A 27,631-nucleotide genomic window follows, 5' to 3' on the forward strand; every position below is an offset into this window, starting at 1 on the left:
ATATATTCATTTATCCAGTTAAAAGTGTTGCACCAAAATAAAACAAACATGCAAAATGCAACAAAAAAGTAAAATTCTAAGATAATGTATGTGCATTTTTAAGAAAAGTGATTTGTTTTGCTGAACCTGGTTAAAAGTGGAACCTTGGAGAAAACACCAACCATAAAATAGTTCTAGGTCTAGTGTTGCAACATAACGTTTAACACAGAGCACTAAGATGATTGGTGCTTTAAGGCAATCACATGACCAAACAGCTTGATTGATCTCAGGGACAATAATATAAACCACATGGACATCTGAAATGGCAAACCAATCCAACGGCCAGCAAACGCTGGTGCAAATATATCAGCTGTCAAGTGTGCACCTTGGCTTTTACGGGACTGGAATACAGATTTTCGAACAGCACTGTGGGTGGACGTACTTCACATGCACTCCAGTGATTCATGGCAGCAACTCACCATCATCTTCTCAAGGGTAATTACGATGGGTAATAAATGCTAGCCATGCCAACAATGCTCACATCCAGTGGAAAAAGACAAAAACAAAAATTCATGGGACCAGGAGGAACTAAGGTTTTCTCCCTACCATCAGAATCTTTCTCTTACATAAAGAAAACAGGTTAACTTCCCATCCTCAAGACTATTATGTAGAGGGGATGACATTCAGAATGATCCAGAAAGTCAAGGAGTTCACCAAGGAGAGACGACCACAAGAAAACTCAAGTAGTCTAGTTCCATATTACTATCGCATCTCCCCAAACCACACACGATCCCCTTCCTATTCCACTCAATAATCTTGAACTGTGGGCAGAGTTTGAAATAGGTCCCTAAAAGTGCACAGTCCCATACACAGTTCACAGCACTCCACATACAGTTAATGTCTCATCCAATTATTCCATAATGATATTGTCAAAAGCAAGGAGAGAACCCATTCTGACTCTGGGCTTTGCAGTCAAGCAGTCAATGGGCTGGTTACTTCAAGGAGAGCTGCCAGGAATCGGTGTAATGCCCAAACCACACAATTCTTGACCCTTAGGACATAATAACTCAGTGCAAGGCAGATATTATTCATTTCGTGAGCAAAGATTTGGCCCATGCCCAGTTTCTTTAATATAACAGAACAAATGTTTCTGTTTAAAAAAAAAGTGTTCATAAGGTATTTGGCAGGACAGTTGATTTAAGGCAAGGTGATCTTTAAAAGTACAAGAAACCCCAGCTCCTCTCACTCTTCGTCACTGTGAGTCTCTGTTTCGGAAACAGACAGATCCATCTTCCAAGCCAAAATACACTCTTTCTGCCATGCCAATGAATAATCCCGTCTCTACCACTCCTGCAGAGGGACAGAGCATTTAAAAGTTAGAAGCATTTCACAGACATTTTAGGAGCTTTAGCTCTTTCCTCTTAAAGATGTTCGGGGTTACAGACCAGCATTTGTCATCTATCCCTTTGAGAAGTGACGAGCCACCTTCCTGAACTGCTGCCATCCAGGCACAGTTGTAAGACCCACAGTTTGGGAGGAAATTCCAGGATTTTGATACTGGGACAGTGAAGGAGATCTTGAAGGTAATGGACGTTCCAATGTGTCTTCTATCCTCTCTCATCTCTTGAAGGGAATGAGAAATCTCCCAACACTGTGCCAATAACCAGTGCCTTGTCCAAAGGTAGTCTAGACAATGCAAGAATTTATCTAGGTTTTAGTATCAACAACCAGCTAAACCACCTGGACAACATCCCAACCAAATCCGCCCACCTTCCTACTCTACACTGGATTCAGTAACCGTGAGGTTATCAGATTTCCATAAAATTGGGCAGGTTCGCTATTACGAAAGGAAATCTGCTGTCTTTATACAATCTGGTGGCTCCAGTCCCACACCGATGTCGATCCTTAACTGTCCTTTGAAATGGTCTGGACAGACACTCAATTGCATCAACTCAAAGGGGCAAGAATCAGGGTGACACTCAAATCCTGAGAATGAAAGGAAAATTGATACAAGTGTATTAAAAAACACAGCTTTGTGAATCTGAATTAATTCAGATCAACCAGGTCAAACAGAGGTGACAATCTTTTAGAACATGCAACTAATTTGGAGATAGTAACATAGAGGTAAAGTTATTAGAGTAGTAATCTAGAAGCCAGGGCCAGAAGCAAGTTCAAATACTTCCACGACAGCTTGGGCAGGGCGTGGGGGAATTAAAATTCAGTAAAGAAAGAAATCTATAATAAGTCTCAGTAACAAAATGACTCAATTCAAGAGAATTTGTGAATAAATTCTCTCCAGAGAATGAAATCAGCCTCCCTTACCCCAGACCAATAGTAAGGTGGTTGACTCTTAACAGGCCCAGCCAGCCAATCAGCTCACAGAAGCTTCAGGAATGAGTGACAAACGTTGACCTCACACCCCAAGAATGAAAGAAAGAAAACATCAGTAACTGCTACGAACTAGATTTAACTCTATGGCACAGAAATGGGCACAGGCGCCCACTTAGATGGAGAAAGAATGCACACGCAAAATAAAGCCAGCAAAAGCTTATACGTGAAACAGAAGTGGAAGAGGTGGCCAGCATACTAAAAGGAAGAACAGAATATGCACACAAAAGACTGAGAAGGAAAGGGCCGGTTTACACTAATCCTCTAATTCCAGACCAACCTTATGCCTAAAAGAGTCAGAATCCTCCAAATACATGAGAGGCCAGAGTACGTACTATTAGAAATACAATATTACCTACACTTGTCTCACTTTCCAGCCCTAGGCCCATTGCCTTGAATGTTATGACATATCAAATACTCATTCAAGTGTTTGTTAAAAGTTGTGAGGTTTCCTGCCCTGACTACCCTCTCAGACAGGGCATTCCAGACCACCACTTTCTGGGAAAAAAATATTTCCCAACAGTACCCTCTAATCATCCTACCTTACAATATAAAATTATGAACCCTTGTTACTGACCTTACAACTAAGGGGAACAGCTGCTCTCTATTCACCCCGTCCATGATCCTCATAATCTGAAATCAGGTTCCCCCTCAACCTTGACAATAAAATGTGAGGCTGGATGAACACAGCAGGCCCAGCAGCATCTCAGGAGCACAAAAGCTGACGTTTCAGGCCTAGACCCTTCATCAGAGAGGGGGATGGGGAGAGGGAACTGGAATAAATAGGGAGAGAGGGGGAGGCGGACCGAAGATGGAGAGTAAAGAAGATAGGTGGAGAGAGAGTTGCAATGGGAGAGAGATTCCCTGAGGTTGGTCCGGAGGGAGGAGGGTAACTTCTTCAGGTTAGGCATCCCTGGAAGAGGCTTCGCAGTGAGGTTAAAATAGTATCAGAGATAATGGGAACTGCAGATGCTGAAGAATTCCAAGATAAAGCCTCTCTGAGATGCTCCATCCCAGGCAACACCCCTCCCCAAGGGTCATCACATCTTTCCTATAGTGTGTTGGCTTCTGGTCACCATCACTCCAACTGTGGCTTAACCAAGGTTCTGGGCAACTCCAATAAGAACCTCCCTGCTCCTGTAATCTTTGCCACAACTGATCAAGGCAAGCATCCAATTTGTCTTAACTACATTATTAACCTGTCCTGCCTACTTCCAGGATCCGTGGACAGGACAAACACCTCAAGATTCCTTTGAGCTTTCTAGTGTCCTGCCACATGAATCCTCTCTTGCTTTGTTCTGTCTTCCAAAGTGCATCACCTCACATCAGTCAGGGTTAAATCCCAACTACCACTGACCCAACCAGTTTACATCTTGCTGTAACCAAAGACCTTCCCTCCTCACCAGCTAATTTGTGTCATCTGCAAACTTATCATCTCTCCCACTTTCTCATCTAGAGATATTTATGACTATCTCAAACAACACAGGGACCCAGCACTGACACCTGTGGTGTGAAAACAGCTACAGTTTTTCCTGTTTCTGTACATCTATCAACTGTTACTAGCACGCAGCTTACACACACTAGCAAAACTTACTGTGACATCTGAAGGTAACTGCAAATTACTAGCCCATTAACACATTTAGAATTTAAGCAATTTCCTTACCTGGAATCATTTTAATGCTGACATTCACCTTTCTCCAATCAGAGACGCTACTAAACTTCCAATCCAGAATGAAATTCCCATTATCCGTCACCACTGGTCCCTAGGATTAATCAAAATGTTGAAAGGGCTCAATTCTCTCTCAACTCTCTCAATTCCTGGACATTGAAAACCTAAAAGAACATACTTAAGATCCCTGGGTGCCATTTGTCATTTCACTCGACATTAAACAAGGCACAGGTGAGAATACCACCCAATAGGAGCCTAAAAATAAGTTCAAATCCCAACCGAGCTTTGAGTCTAAGCTGTCATACCAGTGCAGGGCTGGGATCGTGGCAGTCTGTATGAGATTTTAAAAATCAAGGCCCAATATCCATATTATACAGCAATAAAAGATCTTATTTCAGGAAGTAGCAGGTTCTACACCACTGACCAACTGATTTGCTTAGGTTTATACCAGTTTAAAAAGTTTAAAAGTTAAAAGCATTTAAAAGGCATCTGGATGAATACATGAGTAGGCCTCACATTAATTAAGGTAAAATGGTGGTGTAGTTGTCAATCATTGAATTAGCAATCCAGAAACAAATGTCGATCGGGGTGGCTCAGTGGTTAGCACTGCAGCCTCACAGCGCCAGGGACCCGGGTTCGATTCCACCCTCGGGTGACTGTCTGTGCGCAGTTTGCACATTGTCCCCGTGTTTGCACGGGTTTCCTCCGGGTGCTGCAGCTTCCTCCAACAGTCCAAAGATGCGCAGCTTAGGTGCATTAGCCACTCTCCCTGCCCCTCGTGATTTTATAAACCTCCAGGGTTGGAGCTATAGGGAGAGGCTGCAAAGGCTGGGGCTATTTTACCTGGAGCGTCAGAGGCTGAGGGGTGACCTTATACGGCTGAATGGCCTTACTTCCACTCCTATGTCTTATTGTCTTATAGAGGTTTCGAAAGTCATGAGGGGCATGGATAGGGTAAATAGGCAAGGTCTTTTCCCTGAGGTGGGAAGTCCAAAACTAGAGAGCATAGGTTTAAGGTGACAGGGGAAAGATTTAAAAGGGACCTAAAGACAACTTTTACACAGAGGATGGTGCCTGTAGAGAATGAGCTGCCAGAGGAAGTGGGCCAGGCTGGTACGATTACAGCATTTAAAAGGCATCTGGATGAATATATGAACAGGAAAGGTTTAGAGGGATATGGGCCAAATGCTGGAGAAAGGGACTAGATTTATACAGGATATCTGGTCAGCATGGATGAGTTGTCCCAAAGAGTCCATTTTCTGAGTTGTGTATCTCTACGACTCTAGATGTTGTAACTGTACTAGCCTCCACCACGTCCTCTGGCAGTTCATTCCATACACGCACCACCCTCTGTGTGAAATAGTTGCCCTTCGGTTCCTTTTAAAACTCTCCCCTCTCATCTCAAGGCTATTCCCTCTAGTTTGGGACTCCTCTACTCTGGGGAAAAGACCTCGACTATTCACCCAAATCCATGCCCCTCATGTCTTTATAAGCTAAGGGCCGATGAAAAGAAAAATAAGTAGAGATAAAGTTTACATTTAAACAGGATCTCTTTAAAGGGAAAGCTCCAAACACCAACATAATAAAGTGTGAAGCTGGATGAACACAGCAGGCCAAGCAACATCTCAGGAGCACAAAAGCTGACGTTTTGGGCCTAGACCCTTCAGAGAGGGGGATGGGGTGAGGGTTCTGGAATAAATAGGGAGAGAGGGGGAGGCGGACCGAAGATGGACAGAAAAGAAGATAGGTGGAGAGGAGAGTATAGGTGGGGAGGTGGGGAGGGGATAGGTCAGTCCAGGGAAGACGGACAGGTCAAGGAGGTGGGATGAGGCTAGTAGATAGGAGATGGAGGTGCAGCTTGGGGTGGGAGGAAGGGATGGGTGAGAGGAAGAACAGGTTAGGGAGGCAGAGACAGGTTGGACTGTTTTGGGATGCAGTGAGTGGAGGGGAAGAGCTGGGCTGGTTTTGGGATGCGGTGGGGGAAGGGGAGATTTTGAAGCTGGTGAAGTCCACATTGATACCATTGGGCTGCAGGGTTCCCAAGCGGAATATGAATTGCTGTTCCTGCATCCTTCGGGTGGCATCATTGTGGCACTGCAGGAGGCCCATGATGAACATGTCATCTTAAGAATGGGAGGTGGAGTGGAAATGGTTTGCGACTGGGAGGTGCAGTTGTTCAGTGCGAACCGAGCGAAGGTGTTCTGCAAAGCGGTCCCCAAGCCTCCGCTTGGTTTCCCCAATGTAGAGGAAGGCACACCGGGTACAGTGGATGCAGTATACCACATTGGCAGATGTGCAGATGAACGTCTGCTTAATATGGAAAGTCATCTTGAGGCCTGGGATAGGGGTGAGGGACGTGGTGTGGGAGCAAGTGTAGCATTTCCTGCGGTTGCAGGGGAAGGTGCCAGGTGTGGTGGGGTTGGAGGGCAGTGTGGAGCGAACAAGGGAGTCACGGAGAGAGTAGTCTCTCTGGAAAGCAGGAAAGGGTGGGGATGGAAAAATGTCTTGGGTGGTGGGGTCGGATTGTAGATGGCGGAAGTGTTGGAAGATGATGCGTTGTATCCGGAGGTTGGTGAGGTGGTGTGTGAGAACGAGGGGGATCCTCTTTGGGCGGTTGTGGCGGGGGCAGGGTGTGAGGGAAGTGTTGCGGGAAATGCGGGAGACGCGGTCAAGGGCGTTCTCGACCACTGTGGGGGGAAAGTTGTGGTCCTTGAAGAACTTGGACATCTGGGATGTGCGGGAGTGGAATGCCTCATCGTGGGAGCAGATGCGGTGGAGGCGGAGGAATTGGGAATAGGGGATGGAATTTTTGCAGGAGGGTGGGTGGGAGGAGGTGTATTCTAGGTAGCTGTGGGAGTCGGTGGGCTTGAAATGGACATCAGTTACAAGCTGGTTGCCTGAGATGGAGACTGAGAGGTCTCTCCCCACTTCCCCAACTATACTCTCCTCTCCACCTATCTTCTTTTCTCTCCATCTTCGGTCCGCCTCCCCCTCTCTCCCTATTTATTCCAGAACCCTCACCCCATCCCCCACTCTGATGAAGGGTCTAGGCCCGAAACATCAGCTTTTGTGCTCCTAAGATGCTGCTTGGCCTGCTGTGTTCATCCAACTTCACACTTTGTTATCTTGGATTCTCCAGCATCTGCAGTTCCCATTATTCCAAACACCAACATGCCTGCTTTGATCGAGAAAAGTATTTTTGATTTGAACATGGATGAGTGGTCCAGCTAAATTCTTTACTTACAGCTTTATTGACAGCCATTCGTAATTTTGCTTCCCCACCAAATTTGGCAGCAATCGCCTTGGCAACTGGCACATAAGCCATCGGGATGACTTCAATCGGAACGCCTTTTTTCCATTTTTCACCGAGACTTTTTGAATCTTTTCTGAAAAATAAAATAGAATTCAAAAGACTACACGGCACAAACAAAAACAGGAAACTGCAGGAGTTTACAACACTACTGAGCAGAAAGGCCTTCAGCTGAACCCAGAAAAAAAGACTTTCAACCACTGGAGGATTGCATCAAATACACATCATTTACGAAGACACTTACTCTTATTGAACATAGAACAAACAGTACAGGCCAGGCCCTCTGGCCCATGGTGTTGTACCAACACATGATCCTATCAAGATCAATCTACCTTTCATGCCCTACATTTTACCATCCTCCAAGTGCCTATCCAAGAGTCGCTTACATGTCCCTAACGAATCTGACTCCACTACCACTGCCGGCAGCGCATTCCACACACCGACCACTCTATGTAAAGCGCCTACCTCTGACATCTCCCCTATACCTTCCTCCAATCACCTTAAAATTATGCCCCCTCGTAATAGTCATTTCCGCCCTGGGAAAAAGACTCTTGGCTATCCACTCTATCTATGCCTCTCATCATCTTATACACCTCTATCAAGTCACTGCTCATCCTTCTTCGCTCCAATGAAAACTGCCCTAGCTCCCTCAACCTTTCCTTATAAGACCTACCCTCCAGTCCAGGCAGCATCCTGGTAAATCTCCTCTGCGCCCTCACATATGGTACAAACAAAAGGCGCTAACAACCCAGTGAACCACTCACCTGTAATCTGCAACTACAACGAACTTCTTGGCACAGCCAGCAACAATCTTCTCCTGAGTCAAGCATCCTCTGTTGGAAAAGGGCAGGGGTGGAAACAGTGTTAGATTCAGAACCCTCACCCTCCTATCAGTCCTGACTAGAAACTTCCCAATGGGCTGAATAGCCTCCTTCTGCACAGCAACACTTCGGCAACTCTGTGGATGCAGGAGGAAGATTGTTTGGCCAATCAAGCTAAGTTTTTTGCCTCAAAGCTCTGGTCATGCGCGGAGAATTCCTACCTTGCAACATGTTTGCTGTAACCCCGTCCCAAACAAAGCCGAGGTTGGGGGGTTTTGGGAGGGGGGGGGGGGGGTGCGGTTGTGAACGTTGACCCTGGAGCAATAACACATTATCACATCATTCCCTCAGTGAAAAAATAACTAGGGAAGTCACAGTAAGGAGAGTAAGACTAACGTGGTATTCTTCAGCATTATCTGTTTAACAATATGGAGGCATTCAGCAGCAGAACCCCTCAGAAGTCACTGGAAGGGGACAGGCTCCACAACCTGTCCTTGCTCCAAGGAACATCCTGCACTTTTTGATAAATGCAAGTCCTTTCCATATCTAATATTCAAACAGCAAAGTACTCACCCTCCACCTTTGATTAAGTTAAGGTCACAGTCCACCTCATCTGCACCATCAATAGCAACATCGAGCTAACCGAGTCATAGCAAAAGAAAATAAAAACATATGAGTCCAGTTAACGTACAGCAACACAGCTGTCCATGCAGATTGCTTAGCATATTATACAAGGCACTTTTGTTTTAAACTATAAGATGAAGGAACAGAACTAGACCATCCAGCCTGAGTCTGCTCCACCACGCAACAAAATAATAGATGACTGGATAATCCTCAATCCCATCTTCCAGTCTTATCCTCATAACTTCAGATTCCCTTACTGATTAAAAACATGTCTATATCAGCCTTGAACATACTGAACAACCCAGCCTTGATAACCCTCTGTGGTAAAGAATTCCACTGAGTCACTACCTTTGAGAAACAATTCCTTATCTGGCTTAAACATCCAACCCTTATTCTGAGATTGTGTCGTCTGATCCTAGACTCTTCTTGAAGGGGAAAACAACCTCTCAGCATATACCCGGTTAAGTCCCTAAGAATCCTATATGATGGAATAAGGTCTCTCATTTCCTTAAACTCTAAGTACAATCCCAATCTACTCAACATATCGTCATAAGAAAATCCCTCCACACCCAGAATCAACTTAGTGAACCTCTCTGGACTACCTCCAATAGAAGCATATCTTTCCCAAGATAACGGGACAAAACTATTCACAATATCGAAACTATCGCAAATAATATTCAGCTCTTCTATTCTTCCTGCCAAAGTGCATAACCTCAGATTTCCCCACATTTTATTCTATCTGCCAAGTTTTTGCCCACTCACTCTCTCAACATGCAAACTCTCATCCCCGCTGCTCCCCTTCCCACCTATGTGTGTCAACCTTAACATTTTAAAACAGTTCATGCTTCAGCTCCTTGTCAAAATCCAAAGGTTCACCCCAACCACCCCCGCCTCCTTTGCTAAGATGGGAATGAGCTGCATTCTTGAACTGCTACAATACTTCGGTTAGGTACACCTACAATGGGGTTAGGATCGAGTCCCTGGACTTCGACACTGTGACATGAAAGGTATTCTAAAGCAATTAGAATGTTACCATTTACTGTAAGGAGAGTCAAATACAAAAGTAGTGGGTTATCCTACGGAATAGTGAGCCTACATCTGACCTACTGGTCACCTTGCTGACAAAAATTATAAATACAGTGGAAACTGTTCGGAGAAAACTCTCAGAATGAAAGGTTATAAATGAGTGGGTTGTCGAATGAGGCAAGGTGGGACCAGCTATACTTGTATCCTCTGAAGATCAGAGAACTAAGAGGTGATGACTGAAATATACAAAATCCCAGAAACACTTGACATGTGGAGAGAACGTATCTCCCCTTGATTGGGAGAATCGAGGATGAGAGGTCACAGTTTGAAAATATTCAGCCGCCTATCTAAAATGCAGAGATATCGAAATTTCTTCTCAGTGTTATAAATCTTCAGAGCTTTCTTCCTGAAAAAGGTGGTGGGAGCAGAGACATTGAATATTTCTAATGCTGAGGTAGATGGGATTCTTGTCACACAAGGAGTTGAGAAATTATCAGGTGTAGACAAGAATGTGAACGAGGTTGTAATCAAATCTGCCGTGATCTCATTGAATGGCAGAGGAGGCTCGAGGGGGCAAAATACCTTGATTCTTTATTCACATGTTTGTAAAAACAATAGTTATGTATTTTGAAGTCAAGCTAGCTTGCAATACAGAGTGAAGTTTGGGACTGATTGTGTTCCAACGTAGCTGCTGACTTTGTCCCTGTAGGTGGCAGAGTTTTCAGGTCTAGAAGACACTGTGGAAGTAGCTTAATATGGTGGAGGGAGTGAATGATGGGTGAAGAGTGGACAATTTTATTCAAAATTTAAGAGCGTAGAGCACTGCTGTGTAACACAGTTTTGCCCGATTTACACTCCTGTTGCATAACGTACAAACAAACATTCTGCTTCCTGTGTTCACTGTTCACATGACATATAAACCATCAGCAGCTCTGGCAGCATCTGAAGAGAGAAACAGAGACAGTTACTCAGTCAGAAGTGATGAGCACTTTCAAAAGGGGAAATATTAACTGTTTCTTTCTCCGCAGATGCTTGCTGACTGCTGTGCTTTTCCAGCATGATGTTTTTCATGTCAGATTTCCAGCAGCCACAACATTTCAGTCACATATGGAAATTCTATTAGTTTTGCTGGCCCTCTGACAACCCCCCTCCTGAAAGAAGCAGCACAACAAAAGACAGAAAAAGGTGCCCTACCTCAGGGTGCCTGTCCAGGTCACTGAGAGTCAACTGATGCTGTAAGATTAGTTGACGAGCCTGAAGGAGGAGAACAAAGACAGATACGCAATTAGACACATCACTGCTCTGCCATTCGCACATTCTGATCAATTTATCTGATCTAACAACATCTTTTCTCTCCCAGCACTCTACACTCCACCGATACCATTCCCCCCGCCCCCACCCACCCTTTCCCACAACTACAGCATAAATGCTGCCCCCACCAAAACTTCACATCAGGTCCAATGGCCAGTCTTTAGAATCAAAACATTAGTTTTTTCTTTCTCCATGAATGCTCCCTGACGTGCCATGATCACCAGCATTTGTTACTTCTAGTGCAGGAGCTACTAAAGATTGAGTACAAAGGGCTGCAGTCCTACTGTGAGCAAGCTGACCATCAGTGCACTTGCATGGAAAGTTCACCAACAGTCAAACAATTCACACAAATTTCATACAAAAAAAAGGTATCTTCTCAGAGGTTCAATAGTTATTTCAATCAGCCTGCTGTGAGAGACCTCACAAAGGTGGGATTTGAACCAGGACTCAGAGTTAAGGACAACGACACAACAAGGCTCTTTTTGGAGAGTCATAGAGATATACAGCATGGAAACAGGCCTTTCTGTCCAAGTCATCCATGCTGACCAGGTATCCTCAGTTAACCTTGTCCCATTTGCCAGATTTGGCCCATATCCCTCTAAACCCTTCCGATTCATATACCCATACAGAGGTCTTTTAAATGTTATAATTGTACAATTCTTCTGGCAGTCCATCCTACAGACGCGCCACCTTCTGCGTGAAAACGTTGTCCCTTAGATTCCTCCTAAATCTTTCCTGTCTCACTTTAAACGCATGTCTGCTAGTTTTGGAATCCCCTACCCTGGAAAAAGACCTTGTCTATTAACCGTATCCATGTCCCTCATGGTTTTATAAATCTCGAATAAGGTCACTCAACCTCTGATGCTGCAGGGAATCTAGCATCAGCAAAATTACAACTTTCTTGCAGTAATCACAAGCATTACCAGAAACATTTTGAACCAGTTGTAGAAAATAACTAGAGTATACGGCATCCGTTGTGGCTTCCTCTACATTGGGGAAACCAATCGGAGGCTTGGGGACTGCTCTGCAGAACATCTAAGCTCAGTTCACGATAGACAACTGCACCGCCAGTCGTGAACCATTTTAACTCCCCCTCCCATTCCTTAGATGACATGTCCGTCCTGGGCCTCCTGCAGTGCCATAATGATGCCACCCGTAGGTTGCAGGAACAGCAACACATATTCCGCTTGGGAACCCTGCAGCCTAATGGCATCAATGTGAACTTCACAAGCTTCATAATCTTCCCTCCCCGCCACTGCATCCCAAAACCAGCCCAGCTCGTCCCCACCTCCCTAACCTGTTCTTCCTCTCACCTATCCCCTCCTCCCACCTCAAGCCGCACCTCCATTTCCTACCTACAAACCTCATCCCACCCCCATGACCTGTTCGTCCTCCCTGGACTGACCTCTCCCCTCCCTACCTCCCCACCTGTAAACTCCTCTCCACCTATCTTCTCCTCTACCCATCTTCGGTCCGCCTCCCCCTCTCTCCCTATTTATTTCAAAATCCTCTCCCCATCCCCCTTTTCTGATGAAGGGTCTAGGCCCAAAACGTCAGCTTTTGTGGTCCTAAGATGCTGCTTGGCCTGCTGTGTCCATCCAGCTCCACACTTTGTAATCTCGGATTCGCCAGCATCTGCAGTTCCCATCATCCCAGAGATAAACAGCCCACTTGGCTTTAAACTCCTATTGCATTCAAAACATGCTCTGGTCGAACAGTTAGAACTGGCCCCAATGCCTAAGTGTGGGGGAGAGGGGGAGGGAGGAGGGGGGGGAGCATGAGAGATTGAGCGCGAGAGAGATCAATGGCTCATTACTATCAAGTGACTTGCAGAAAGGGCATGTTTACAGACAGGAGAGGGTTAAAAAAAATTCAGATTGTGAAAGAGAGTGTTCACCCTTGCACAGTCAGACGCTCATTGCCCAGGTCTGCCACGAACAGAGTTCAGGTTAAGAACGGAAGCCAGCTGGGAAATAACGGCCACCCAATTCTCATTCAGTTCCCTAGTTTACAGTCAAAATTAAAGGAATGATAGGTGGTGAGCACCTAAAAAAAATTGCAAATGCTAACTTTAGGTAAAAATGAGGTATTCTACCATCAGGGGAATGACACTCAGCTACTTCCATACTGATTTGCATTGTACAAAAGTGGTGTTGAAAGACTTGCCTTAAAATAACTCCTAACCATGTACCCCAAAACATGACTCAATCCTTCACAGGATTACTTAGAACATCAAAACAGTACAGCACAGTAACAGGCGCTTCAGCCATCCACAATGCTACTCCAAACTAACTCCATCTGCCTTCACATGGTCCGCTCCCTTCTATTCTCTGCCTCTTCATACCTGCTTTTACCAACTTTCCTAGCACACATTCCAGGAACCCACCACTGTGTGAAAACTTACCTTGCACACGTCTTTTAAAAACTTTCCCCATCTCTCTCTCTCTTAAACCTATGCCTGCTAGTATTTCACATTTCCACTCTGGGAAAGAGACTCCAACACTCCACCCTATCCATGCCTCAAAATGTTACTGCTGTCAGGTCACCCCTTCAGCCTCTTACAGCTAATAGACTCCATCCCAGGCAACATCCTGGAAAACCTCATCTGCAGCCTCTCCAAAACTTCCACATCCTTCATATAGTGTGGCAACCAGAACCGTACGAAGTACTCCAAATGTGACCTGATCAAAGCCTGATACAGTTTCAACATGACTTGTCAACTTCTGTACTCATTGCCCTGACCAATGAAGGTAAACATGCCATACACCGTCTTTACCACCTTATCCACTAGTGTTGCGACTTTTAGGGATTATGGACTTGGGCCTCCAATCCTGCTGTAGATCAGACCTAACAGCCCTGCTATCTCTTGTATACTTCCCTCTTGCACTTAATCTCCCAAAATGCATCACCTCACACTTGTCTAGATTAAATACCATTTACCATTTCTCTATCCAACTTTCCAGCTGATCTAAATCCTGCTGCATTCTTTGATATCCTTTCTCACTATCCACTGTGTCATCTGCAAAACTTACTATTCAGACCAACATTTTCATCCATATCATTTACATATACTACACTTTTTTTTAAAACAGAACATGACTGGTCCAGATCTCCAGTCAGAAAACATCCTTCCACAACTACCCTCTGTCTTCTATGGCCAAGCCAATTTTGTATCCAACTTAACAACTCACTGTGGGTTCCATTGCAATTTGATCTTCTGAACCAGCCTTCCATGAGGAACCTTGTCAAATAATTTAGCGAAGTCCACGTAGACAACATTCAGCACTTTACACTCAATCATTTTGTGTTTTTTGAGGAAGTGACAATCAGATTTGAGAGACGGACCACCCCTGCATAAAGCCATGCCAACTATCCCTTATAAGTCTATTCTTCTCAAAATAAGAAAATCCCATCCCTAAGAATCTTCTTCAGTAATTTCCCTACCACTGGTGGAAGGCTCACTGGCCTGTAATTCCCTGCATTAACCTTGTTGATCTTCTTAAACAAAGAAACAACATCAGCTCTCATTCTCTGGGATGTTGCTAATGACCACCAGGTATGCAAAGACTCCATTTTGCCTGTGGTGCAATCTCACAATAGCACTGATATGACTTTTTTTCGAAATTGATTTACAGGATGTGTGTGTCACTGGCCGCACAAAAGGGCAATTAATAGTAAACCACATCGCTGTTTGTCTGGGGTCACATATAGGCCAGATCAGGGAAGGACAGCAGCTTCCTTGCTTAGTGAATCATTTGGAACTTTTCCTGACAATTAATGATGGTTTCACAGTCATCATTAGACACTTTAGTTCCAGATTTTTATTGAATTAAAATTCCACCATCACCATGAAGCTTTTGAACCCAGGCCCCAGAACATTACCTGGGCCTCTGGATTAACAATCTAACAATAACAGCATGAGGAGATCACCTCCCCAGGCAAATGAATGACTAATTAGTCTAGTATAAGGTGAGGAGCTGGATGAACACAGCAGGCCAAGCAGCATCATAGGAGCACAAAAGCTGACGTTTCGGGCCTGGACCCTTCATCTGAAACACGGGAGGGGGAAAAAGGGTTGTGAAATAAGTAGGGAGAGAGGGGGAGGCAGATTGAAGATGGGGTAGAGAAGATAGGTGGAGAGGAGACAGACAAGTTAGAGGCGGGGATGGAGCCAGTAAAGGTGGGGGTAGGTGGGGAAGAGATTGGTCAGACCAGGGAGGACGGACAGGTCAAGGGGGCAGGATGAGGTTAGTAGGAAGGAAATGGGGGTGCGGCTTGTGGTGGGAGGAAGGGATAGGAGAGGAAGAACAGGTTCAGGAGGTGGGGACGTGCTGGGCTGGTTTTGGGATTCAGTAGGGGGAGGGGAGATTTTCAAGCTTGTAAAATCCACATTGATGCCATTGGGCTGCAGGATTCCCAAGCGGAATAGGAGTTGCTGTTCCTGCAACCTTTGGGTGGCATCGTTGTGGCACTGCAGGAGGCCCAGGATGGACATGGCATCTGTGGAATGGGAGGGGGATTTGGAATGGTTCGCGAGTGAGAGGCGCAGCTGTTTATTGCAAACTGAGCGGAGGTGTTCTGCAAAGTGGTCCCCAAGCCTCCGCTTGGTATTTGGTGGTGGCCAACTGTCAACTTGGATCTAAGTCCATTGTTGAAGCACAACACAGGACACTTTCCTTGTGGACAGAATTTATTGACTTCTCATATAATTCATTCTCTCAAAATGTCATTTTAGTCAAATATATCCATGTTCATGTTTTTTGGGGTAAGGGGGTGGGGCATGGTGTAATGTAGTGGTACTGTCAACGGGCCAGCAATCCAAAGGATCAGGCAAATGCTGTCAGAAATATAGATTCAATCCCACCATGGCAGATGGAGAAACTGAAGTCAACAAAAACTGGAATAAGAAGTCAATTTACATTAAAAAAAACATCTGGTTCACTAATGTCCTTTGGGGAATTAAATCTGTCATCCTCACCTGGTCTGGTCTACAAGTGACTCCAGGCCCACAGCAATGTAGTTGACTCTTATCCGTTCTCTGACGAGTCACTCAGTTCAAGCAGCAATAAAAGATGGACAACAATTACTGGCCTTACCAGCGACACCCACAGTCCTCATGTTTAGCTCTTTTGTTCACAGGTGGACCGAGGTTGAAATAAGGTCCGGAGCCAAGTGGTTCTGGCAGAACACAAACTGAGCATCAGTGAGCGAGTTATTCCTCAGCAAGTGAATGTTACAGTGCTGTCGATAATCCCGTCAGCATTATCGCAACACCATTCAGCCTTCTGCATATTGCTGTTTGCAGATAGCCAGCAGTGCCACTTCCTTTCTCTTTCAAGTCTTTCACTCTTCAAGTGCTTATCCATTTCCTTCTGTAAGCCATTAATAAATCTGCCTCCATTAGACTCTCAGAAAGTACATTCCAGGACTTAACTTGATGCGTATCAAATGTTTCTCCCCCATTGTGTTCCTTTGTCATTCACTAAAAATCAGTGTCCTGTGTATCGCCACCATTCTGCTAAGCAGAACAGTCCCTCATTATGTATTCTTTTATTAGTTCTCATGATAAACACTTCTACCACATCTTCTCTCAACCTTCTCTTCTCTTGGGAAGACAGCTCTAACTTTTCAATGTATTCATGCAACTGGAGTTCCTCATCCCTGGAGTTTTTTGTATAACCTTAGAATGTACTCTCTCCATCACATTTACACGCTTCCAAACGCTGCCGGAATGGGTGCAGCCTTCAATTTGGACAACCAATGTTTTACAAAGATTAAACTATAACTTCTTTGCTTTTGCAGTCTTACTTACGAGGCATAGGATTCCATTTGTTTTGAGTCACTTATTCCAACTGACTTGATATATGCATGATTTGATTTGACTTATGGTAGTCACATGTACCCACGTACAGTTAAAAGCTTTCTTTTGCTAGCAGTACAGGCAGATCATAGCAAACATGGACATACAGATCATAGGGTGCTCGACAGAGTGTGGCATTATAGGTCACACTGAACAGGAGGTGCACAAAGCAAGATCAGCATTGTTGAATGGACCCCTCTGACTCCAAACAATCTAATAACAGCAGGGAAGAAGCTGTTCTTGAACCTGCTGGTGCGTGCATTGAAGCTTCTGTATCTTCTGCCTGATAGAAGAGGTAGAAAGCGAGCATTATCGGGGTGGGAGGGGGCTTTGACAATGTTGTCAGCCTTCCGATGGCAGCGAGAAGTGTAAATGGAGTCCATGGATGGGAAGTTGGCTTCTTTGATGGTCTGGTTTGAGTACATATAACCACAGATCCTGCTATGCCTGCATCCCTTCAAGAATTGTACCGTTTACTTTATATCGCACCTCCTCGTTCATCCTGCTAAAACGTATAATTTCACAAATCTCAACATGTTAGACAAAGTTATTGGGGTTAGATGGAAACATGGAATTCAAAACAAACTGGTCAACTGTGATCTTAATGAATGACAGAGCAGATTTGAGGCTGCACGGCTGGAGGTTCATCTTTTGGATGCAATGTCAAACTAAGATCCTCTCCTCATAATTTCAAAAGAGATGAAAGGGCAGGAGAATTCATTGTCTTGCCCAATATATACCCATCAAGCAATATCATGAAATTAAAAACCTGTTAGAAAAAGAGCAATGCGATGCCCTGTTTTATGGACACATGTACAGTTGTGAATGGAACAGTCAAACAGTGACTGTGCTTCAAGGGTAAGTCACTGACCATAAAGTGTGTGGAGATGGCCGGTAGTCACGAAGAGCACTGAAACAAGTTCACCTTTATCGTCAGGCAATTGCAGGAACTTTCAGTTTGAGTTTCAAATGTCACCAGAGGAACTAGTCTGAATGTTTGTGCTCTAGAATGTTAATTTCAGTCTCACCTGGAATGAGGTAGGTACACAGACTATTTTCAGATTTTCATCCTGAACCCGTTTAGCTGCAGAGAATTGAAACAAGTTTTTTTAAAATAGGAAAGGCTACCAGAAATACCATTGTGTTCTCTTCTTATAAAAGAGGGACCAAGATATAGACATAATGGAACGATAGGATTTATCAAATACACACACACACACACACCATAAGTCAACCTTACACTAATTATTCTTTAAAATGTTGAACACTTCAATTGTATTGCACAAATATCTGCTGTAAGAAAGAGGTTGTTAAACTTGAAAGGTTTCTGAAAAGATTTACAAGGATATTGCCAGGGTTGGAGGGTTTGAGCAATAGGGAGAGGCTGAATAGGCTGGGGCTATTTTTCCTGGAGAATTGGAGGCTGAGAGGTGACCTTATAGAGGTTTATAAAATCATGAGTGGCATGGATAAGGGAAATAGTCAGGTCTTTTTCCCCCCAAGGTAGGGGAGTCCAAAACTTAGGTTTGAGATGATAGAGCTAAGATTTAAAAAGGACATAAAGGGACAACTTTTTCACGGTGTTGTCCATTTACAGAATGAGTTGCCAAGGGAACTGGGAGGCTGGTACACTTACAGTTAAAAAGAGAGCTGGATGGGTATACGGATAGGAGGGGTTTAGAAGGATATAGACCAAATGCTGACAAATGGGACTAAATGAATTTGGGATGCCTGGTGACAGTGATGAGTTGGACCAAAGGGTCTGTTTCCATGCTTACAGCTCTGCCAGGAAGCTGTAATAGGCGAGTGGTTGCTTTTCGGACTGCAGGAAGGTATATTTTCAAGTTGTACTGGAGGGTCTGCTTTTTGTCATATAAGTCACGCAGAGCAAAATTTCAATATCAGATGACAATATAAAACTTGAAAGTACACAACAGCAGACCGGGCTGAAGGGAATTGGCAAAGATAATGGGAAGTGCAGATGCTGGAGAATCCGAGATAACAAGGTGTGGAGCTGGATGAACACAGCAGGCCAGGCAGCATCTCAGGAGCAGGAAGGCTGATGTTTCAAGCCGAGACCCTTCATCAGAAAAAAAAAATCCATTTCTGATGAAGGGTCCAGGCCCAAAACGAAACGCTTTCCTGCTCGGCCTGCTGTGTTCATCCAGTTCTACACCTTGTTATCTCTACAAAGGGAACTGGCAAATTAGATTAAGGGGTAGGTCAATCAAAATGCGTGGTAGGCATACAAGGGGAAATTTCACTAGACACAATAAACACATTCCAAACGAGAAAGAAAATTTCCAAGAAGAGGATCCACAATCCACAATTAACTGAAAAAAAAGCTGAAAATTGCAAAATTAATAGAATGTTATAATTTATTGCGAGGGAAACTGTAGACAAAAGTAAGGAGGTTATTCTTTGTGCAGGGCATTGGCAAAATCACATCTGGAGTAATATGCACGGTTTAGTCTACTACGTGAGGAAAGATGAAGGCGTGTTGGAGGCAGTCCACAAGACATTATCTGGGATAGTTGTGAATTGTGGAATTCCCTGCCCAGTGAAGCAGTTGAGGCTGCCTCACTGAATGTTCTTAAGGCAAAGATAGATAGATTCTTGAACAGTAAAGGGAATTAATGGCATGGTTAGAGGGTCGGTAAGTGCAGCTGAGTCCACGAAAAGATCAGCGTGATCTTATTGAATGGCAGAACAGGCTTAATGGGCCAGAGGGCCTCATCCTGCTCCTATTTCATACGTTCTTATGGCCCCTTGTCTTAGGAGGAAACGTTGCAGAGGTTAGGCTTGTGTCTGCTGGAGTTTAGGAATGAAACAGGCCACTCGATTGGAACACAAGATCATGAGGTGTCTCGGCAGGATAGACGTCAGGATGGCACCACCTCTTATGGACGAATCTAGAACGAGGTGTCACTGTTTAAAAATCAGGACAAGGTCAGACATCACACAGGTTATAGTCCAACAGGTTAGCGCTGCTCCTTCGAAGGAGCAGTTCACCGAAAGTTTATGATTTCAATTAAATCTGTCAGACTATAACCCGGTATTATGGGAGTTCTGACCTTGTCCACCCCATTCCAACACCAGCACCTCCACACAAGCACCAGGCATGCCCTCTGTAAGGCAGAGGAGGAAAAGACTTTTCTCTCAGAGCGTTGAGTATCGTTGGAACACACATCCTCAAAAGATGATGGCACAAAAGTCCTCGAACATTTCTGAAGGCATTGTCGGACACATTGTTTACAAAGGAAGGTGAAAGATTATCAAGGGTAGGCCAAAATGTGGAGTAAGCAAATCAGCCCTGACCTTATTGAATGGCAGAGCAGGCTTGAGAGACAGAGGCCTCCTCCTGTTCTGAACCATTTGTCTGTACACACTGAGGAGAATACTAAAATTTCAGAAGGCCTAGGAGTATAGCAGTGGCTTGGTAGATTAAATATACAATAAAGAAGTGTGAAGAAGGAAGAATTGAGAGGGGCAATGAAAAATAAAGAATGTAGTTCCAAAGGAGTTACAGGAGCAGAGAAGCCCACACAAACAATAAAGGTTGCAAGATAGGCTGAGAATTCCATCAGTGAAGCACATGGGATCCTAGGGGACATAAAGTAGACAAGTGCAGAAGATTTGAGAATGCTGTATAAAATGCTGGCTCAGCCTCAAGGAAGGCATTGTGCCAGTTCCAGACTCCAAACTTCACGGCAGATTTTGAAGGCATTTCAGAGGGTGCAGAAATGACTTGAGAGGATAGCTACAGTGATGAAAAACTTTAGCCATCCAGGCCACCTAAAGTAGCTGGGGCTGTTGCTTTCAGGGAAGAGAAGATTTGACAGGAGTGTTCATGAGGAGTCCAAGGAGAGTAGACAGCAAGATAAGATTTTTGTTAGTGGAGGAAGAGCAAACCAGGGGACTTTGATAGGTGACTAAAGCACAAATAGTCAAAGGGAATTTGTTTTAATGCAAGTGGTTAGGGTCAGGAATGAACTGCCTGAGTGTATGGTGGAAGCAGGTCAATCTAAGCCCTCAAAAAGCAATTGGACACTTATTAACATAGAAAAGAATTGTCAGCTTACCGATAAATGGAGCTAGCTGAATTGCCTTTATAGTCAGCCAACACAGGCCTCCTTCCACACTGTAGCCATTCTACTTAAGAACAATAAATTTATATTTTGCGTTAAGAAGGGGAAAACAGGGATTATTTTTTAAAGTTTCTGTGTGAACTTGGGGCTGTGACACTGAGAAGTCTGGGCGTCTTTTTTTTGTAAAAGAAAACAAGCATTTGATTGAGGTTTCACAGCTTTGTGGGAGAGCTGGGTGCAGCATATTAATAAAAAGTATAAAAGGCAGAGAAAATAAACTGTGCTGTTGCCTCAAAACTGGGGCCTCAAGGGACAAAAAGAAACTGAAAAAGTCAGTGAGATACATGCCAGAGAGTGAGGGACTGCTGGATGCTGTAATTCATCTGAAATTAACAGGGCAGTGTGTTTTGTTTGTGGTTTGCTTTATGGTGCCCTGGGAAGTGATACTAGACATGGGACTAAAGCATCTAAATTTCCTGAAAGGAAACCAGCCGCAGCTGTAGCAGCCCAAGCTTGAGCAAACGGTGAGATATAACTCTTCACCGGTGCTTCTTACAAGAACCCAACTGGCTCAAAAGGAACAAAGTGAATTCAAATACTTTTTTGATGCCTTTAACAAACTTTCTTCTTTTGGTTTGTCCAGGGTAACCCATTTTTCTGTTGAATAAAGAATTCATTTTCTCTGTTGAGCGTACACTGGCAGCCTCTTGTCAGTGCATTCAATGACTGATTTTCTTTTACATGTGAATGGCAAAGTTAGGATCTGACAGGCAGTTTTCGTTCGGGGACCTGATTTGTTTCACACTAACATCAGCTGGGATTACAACACATGGGAAGCTTCACTTTAATCTCTCTGCTACCGTAGGCACACAATCTTAATTTTTCCAAGTCTTTCACCATAACTTTACCCTATCCTTCATAATCACTTCAGTAAATTGACACAGCATGCATCCGATATCTTTTCCAATAATCAGTTATTCTGCCTAGCTTGCTCAGATGACCAGGATTGGGAAGGGGGTCTATAGCCTCGAATCCTGCTCCTCACCACAGTTCGGTGACCCACGCTGTGGAATTGGGTTGTCTATTCCAGACCCCACCTGCTAACCCACCAACTCTCATTCTCAAGCTCACTTACGGGGAATGGCAATCTGTACCCAAGGAGCTGTAACACATCGCAAGGCAACATCTTCAGATAAGGAAAAATTAAGCAGTTAAAAAACAAAAAAATCTACAATATTACTGGCATCAACAGAGATGGCTACCTGACGTTAGTGAACAACCAGGATTGCCGAAATCATATATTGACAGTGTGCATTTTCATCTTGGGGCCCACAGGGTTTGTCACACTGCTGATGTGGGCAAGTATCATCTGGCTTGTGTTGTAATAAGGGCCTTTGAATCATTGACCCTTTCAGTCAACACTACATTGGGCAGTGTGGTGCTATGACTGTCACAGCAAATCTTGTCAAGGTGAAATGGTGGACTGGCAGTTCCCTCAAGGAATCACTGCACCTACATTTCCTTCCCTAAAGGATGTCAGTGAAGTTTTTGTTTAAAAAAAAAAATCCAGTAGTTACCGGAGGAGGATCTAGGCCCGAAACGTCAGCTTTCCTGCTCGGACTGCTTTGTTCATCCAGCTCAACTCCTTGCCATCCCAATAGTTACTGGGATTGTTTACAAGCTACTATAAGTGATACCAGTTTTTATTGCACATTTATTGATTAAACGCAATTTAAAATTCCCTTTCCACGATTGTAGCATTTGAGCTCAATCCAACCTTCAGAGTGTTAGGGAATCAGTTAGCTCAGTTGGCTGGGTGGCTGGTTTGCATTGACTGACGTTAGCACAAAGGTCTTGCCTTGTCAACCTAGTTCCTTTTCAGAGGAGTGGTAACCCTTAGGTTAGGCTTTCAAATGAGACAGCAGCCTCACAGTCCAGTAGGACTATTGAAATCTTTTTTAAAAAATATTTCATTCATCTACTTCTTCGGGAAATTAAGTAATTATTAGAATCCCTACAGTGTGGAAGCAGGCCTTTCCACCCAACAAGTCCACACTGACCCATCCCCTTATAACCCACCTAAGCTATATATCGCTGGACCCTATGGGCAATTTAGCATGGCCAATCCACCTAGCCTGCACATCTTTGGACCATGGGAGGAAACCAGCGCACTCAGAGGAAACTCACGCAGACACGGGGAAAACGTGCAGACTCCACACAGACATCCGCTGGAGGGTGGAACTGAACCCAGGTCCCTGGCACTGCGAGGCAGCAGTGTTACCCACTGAGCCACCATGCTGCCCCAATGGGCCCCGGGGTGCAATAGTGTGTGCTTATAAACCTATCTGTTAAGTCCCTGGAGGAACGTGTCAATTCTGGGCACTACAACTTAGGACGGATGTCTGGAACTGAAAAGAGAGAACGTGCGGCGGAGATTCACTAATCAAGCCCCAGAAACGAGAGACTTCAGTTACATGGAAAATTGGACAAACTGGAATTGTGTACAGGACAGGGAAAGTTACAATTAGAAATCACTGAAGGTTTTTTGGATCAAGCAGGGAGAAACTCCTCTCCCCGCCCCCTACACATCCCCCCAATAACAGACAAGAGCAGCAGGAACCAAAACAGCTAAACAAAAATCAAAGGAATGAGAGAAGGCCAGGAGAATTTATATACATGGTGAGCATGTGAGGAGACTACGCTAGGAAGTGTATCAGACTATAATTGAACAGCACAAAAGATCCACAGACTTGCTAAGTATAATACAACCTCACAAACAAATTTTTAAAAAAAAATCACACAGAAGGAGAATAACTACGTTGGATCGAACAGAAAACTTCTGTAAACTATCATTCAGTAACCCTCTAAATAAATTCACAAAGCTAAGGGTGAGGTGTTGGGGAGGGGATAGGGGTTAGGAATTATAAAACAATGCTTCTTTCAGATACAATAGCAGAGACAACAAACACAAAATGAAGGCAATTTCATAGCTTGATATCTTAATCAGCACCCACCTATTCTGTCCACAGCATACACTATCGTGGATCCACTTCCGATACCCAATGCTTGGTTGTTCTGAGACAAAAACAACAAACAGGATCAGTTTTTTCAGGTCAAAGTGACATCGTGTTCTTTGTTGTCAGGTGTAGCTGCTCCCACTGTGAATATTCACAAACAAAATTAAACTAGGTCCTAGAACATGTAATTTCCTGTAATAAACGTGTTGAATGGTGCACAAAAGTGTGAACCCAAGGCATTCCGAACAGCATTACTGTTTTGATTCAGAGATAGCAGGAACTGCTGATGCCGGAGAATCTGAGATAACAAGGTGTGGAGCTGCATGAACACAGCAGGCCAAGCAGCATCAGAGGAGCAGGAAGACTGACGTTTTGGGCCTCGATCCTTCTTCAGAAATAAAATCTTCTTCAGTTCCATGAAATTCAGATTTCTTGTTCAAATACTTGAACAACTGGCTTGGCAGCAGTCCTTGATAGCACTCTGGAACAGTTATCAGTTTACTGCTTGCCCCCAGTGATATGCCAGTCTAGTTACTGCACACCAAGTTGACCTGAATGACCCTCAGTCCTGTCCATTCTGGCTTAGCCATGCAATACTTGTGTTATTGCTATAACTATCATTTGGACACACTTGTGCCCATTGGGATTTGGTGTTTTTTTTTGCTGCTGTGTCAAAAATACCAGCATGTTCCACTGAAAAACTGAAGTATAATTCATTGACCAAAACTGAGAACATGGAATAGCTGCGGAAATTAAACTGAGGTGCGTCAGTGTAAAAGCTGAGGGAAGGGAATGCAGTGGGAAACTCTATAAATCGGCAAATTTAAAGAAACAGAAAAACCAGAACAATGAACTTTACACTGAAAATGATATTCAGAAGTAATTCAGATTGCACTGTCAAAAATCTGGGAAAATCAAAATCCAACAGTCTCAGTCCTGAGGGTACCAAATTTTAGATATGGGACCTGTAGTACTGCCAAGCCACCAAAACTGACCAACTTTATTTTTTCTGAAGAAGGGTCCCGAACCAATACGTCTGCTTTTCTGCTCCTCTGACGCTGCCTGGCCTGTGTACATCCAGCTCCACACTGTGTTATATCTGACTCCAACATCGGCAGTTCTTACTATTCTCCAACTTCCATCTTATGTGTGGACCTGCACTTGCTGCAAAAGTCACTGGGAAATCAGGGAGTACTGGAAAGTCAGCACATCTGGTCATCAGATGAGACATTACACCTAGGGCATATGCCACTTAGTTTAATGCCAAGAGCTAGAGTTCTGCCTGGCATCCTGGCCAAAATCTATCCTTTGTCCAACATCAATGAAATGAATCATCCCATCGTCATCATTTTGGGAGCTTGCTGAGCCACATTTCCAACATTGGAACAGCCGAGGCGACACTTCAAAAGTATTTAACAGGATGCAAAAGAGCATTGATACTTTCTGACATTGCGAAAGATACTGAACAAATGGGTGTTTCTTTCCTTGTTGCACAATATCCACACAACAGATTGGTAGAATCTGTAAGGGGTTTAGTTTTCTTTATCTCTCCTAACCAGAAGGTCAACAGCAGAACCTTCACAAACTACTATATGAAGGCAACATTGTTGAGGGGGGTTTCTGTCTCGCCTGGGCTGCTAACCATGGGGCAGTTCTCACTGCACAATTGAGGAAGCATTAAATTTCAGGCGCAGCATACGGTTGACGAGGGTACAGAACTCTGATTCAGCCAAATCCTCGTTTACACAACTCACACTAAACAAAAGTTAAGTGATAAAACTCAGCAGAAGTCAGTCCCTCACAGCTGTGATCTGTGGCCATGAGTACGCGGGAATTTCAGAAGGGTAAACCTCTCCCAGACCCCTTCACATTTTACAAGGGAGCAGCACGCTGGTTTCAAAAAGCAATTTAGTGTAAATGAATTTAAAGACTCGTCTAAAAACTCTGTCCTTCACTTTTAGAACTGGGCATAAAGACTTTATCAAAGGAGAAAAAAGTTTGTTCATTAAATAAAAAACACAAAAGTCATATTTGTGAACTTTTCCAGAGCTATCTGCTGAGCAACATATTCACTGTTTTAACCCCGGGCTGTAAACGTAAACCTACAGTTTAGTACAGGGCAGTAGCAATCCATTGGAAACACATTATCATCAACCCCCTACTCCAGCCCCTCATCCCCTACGTAGTTCAAAATACCGTCCAGAGAAAACTGACATGTCTGTGAAATAGCAACACAACTGACTTAGTGCAATTTTTTTAAAAAATGAAATGTGTATTAAAATGCATCCGTGGTACATTCTTTGCTCACTTGCACGTGATTATCCACAGCCATGTAACCAGCTTTCCTTTTTGCTTCTTCCTCCATGCCTTCGGTGAACTTCCTCTTCAGTGTAAGAAGCTGTAACTGTTGATGCCGCGGAACCGCTCTTAACCCGAAGCGCAGCCCCCACGAGCAGACTCCAGGAAGCCTCAGCCACATTGCCACTCCCCTCCCCACCTTGCAGAGCAGAGCAGCTCGGGATGGGGCTGCAGCTCGTAGTCAACCTCCTTTCTCAGCTGGGAAATGTAGTCTTCCATGCTAAAAGAATAAGACTACATTTCCCAGCCTGCACTGTCTTGTGTTTTGTCATTAAAGCTGAATTTGGTTTTTGCTGCACACTTTTCCTTCTGGAACTGTTACTGTTTCATGCATTCCACAGGGTATTGTGTGATCATTTGGGTAAAAATAATGGGGGAAAGATACAAAACAACAGGAGATTGGCTTGAGGTAATAATGCTTATTTGAGGAGCTGTTGCAAACACAACAGACCAAATTGTCTCCTTTTGAGTAATAACACGTATGATGCTGTTTTACTTCACCTTGCAATTTCTTTGACACCATCGCACAGTTAGCACTGCTACCTCGCAGCGCTAGGGACCTGGGTTCAATTTTAAGCCTTGGACAGCTGTCTTTTTGTGTTTCCTCCGGGTGCTCCTGTTTTCTCCCACAGTCCACCAATGTGCAGGTTAGGTGGATTGGCCATGCTAAATTACCCTGCAGAATCTGGGTATGTGCGGGTTAGGTGGATTGGCAATGGTAAATTACCCTGCAGAATCTGGGTATGTGCGGGTTAGGTGGATTGGCCATGCTAAATTACCCTGCAGAATCTGGGTATGTGCGGGTTAGGTGGATTGGCCATGCTAAATTACCCTGCAGAATCTGGCTATGTGTAGGTTAGGTGGATTGGCCATGCTAAATTACCCTGCAGAATCTGGGTATGTGCAGGTTAGGTGGATTGGCCATGCTAAATTACCCTGCAGAATCTGGCTATGTGTAGGTTAGGTGGATTGGCCATGCTAAATTACCCTGCAGAATCTGGGTATGTGCAGGTTAGGTGGATTGGCAATGATAAATTACCCTGCAGAATCTGGGTATGTGCAGGTTAGGTGGATTGGCCATGCTAAATTACCCTGCAGAATCTGGGTATGTGCAGGTTAGGTGGATTGGCCATGCTAAATTACCCTGCAGAATCTGGGTATGTGCAGGTTAGGTGGATTG

General features: G+C 44.2%; 1 protein-coding gene across 2 annotated transcripts; it reads right to left on the reverse strand.

Annotated features, from left to right (window-relative positions):
- Positions 1-18: 18 nt before the first annotated feature.
- Positions 19-26,609, reverse strand: rpia (ribose 5-phosphate isomerase A (ribose 5-phosphate epimerase)). 2 transcript variants are annotated; one of them, XM_059650330.1, is made up of 10 exons: positions 26,402-26,609; positions 24,091-24,151; positions 18,017-18,072; positions 11,012-11,071; positions 8,741-8,805; positions 8,111-8,179; positions 7,281-7,422; positions 4,031-4,130; positions 1,425-1,665; positions 19-1,329 (listed from the first exon to the last, which is right to left on the reverse strand). In XM_059650330.1, the coding sequence occupies exons 1-10, from the start codon at positions 26,570-26,572 to the stop codon at positions 1,194-1,196; spliced, it is 1,101 nt and encodes a 366-aa protein (XP_059506313.1). In that variant the 5' UTR covers positions 26,573-26,609; the 3' UTR covers positions 19-1,193. The 2 variants fall into 2 exon arrangements, with proteins under 2 accessions (XP_059506313.1, XP_048401942.1); XM_048545985.2 differs by lacking the exon at positions 1,425-1,665.
- Between the last annotated feature and the right edge of the window lie 1,022 nt (positions 26,610-27,631).

This window comes from Stegostoma tigrinum, chromosome 1 (assembly GCF_030684315.1).
Source record: "Stegostoma tigrinum isolate sSteTig4 chromosome 1, sSteTig4.hap1, whole genome shotgun sequence".
NCBI lineage: Eukaryota > Metazoa > Chordata > Chondrichthyes > Orectolobiformes > Stegostomatidae > Stegostoma > Stegostoma tigrinum.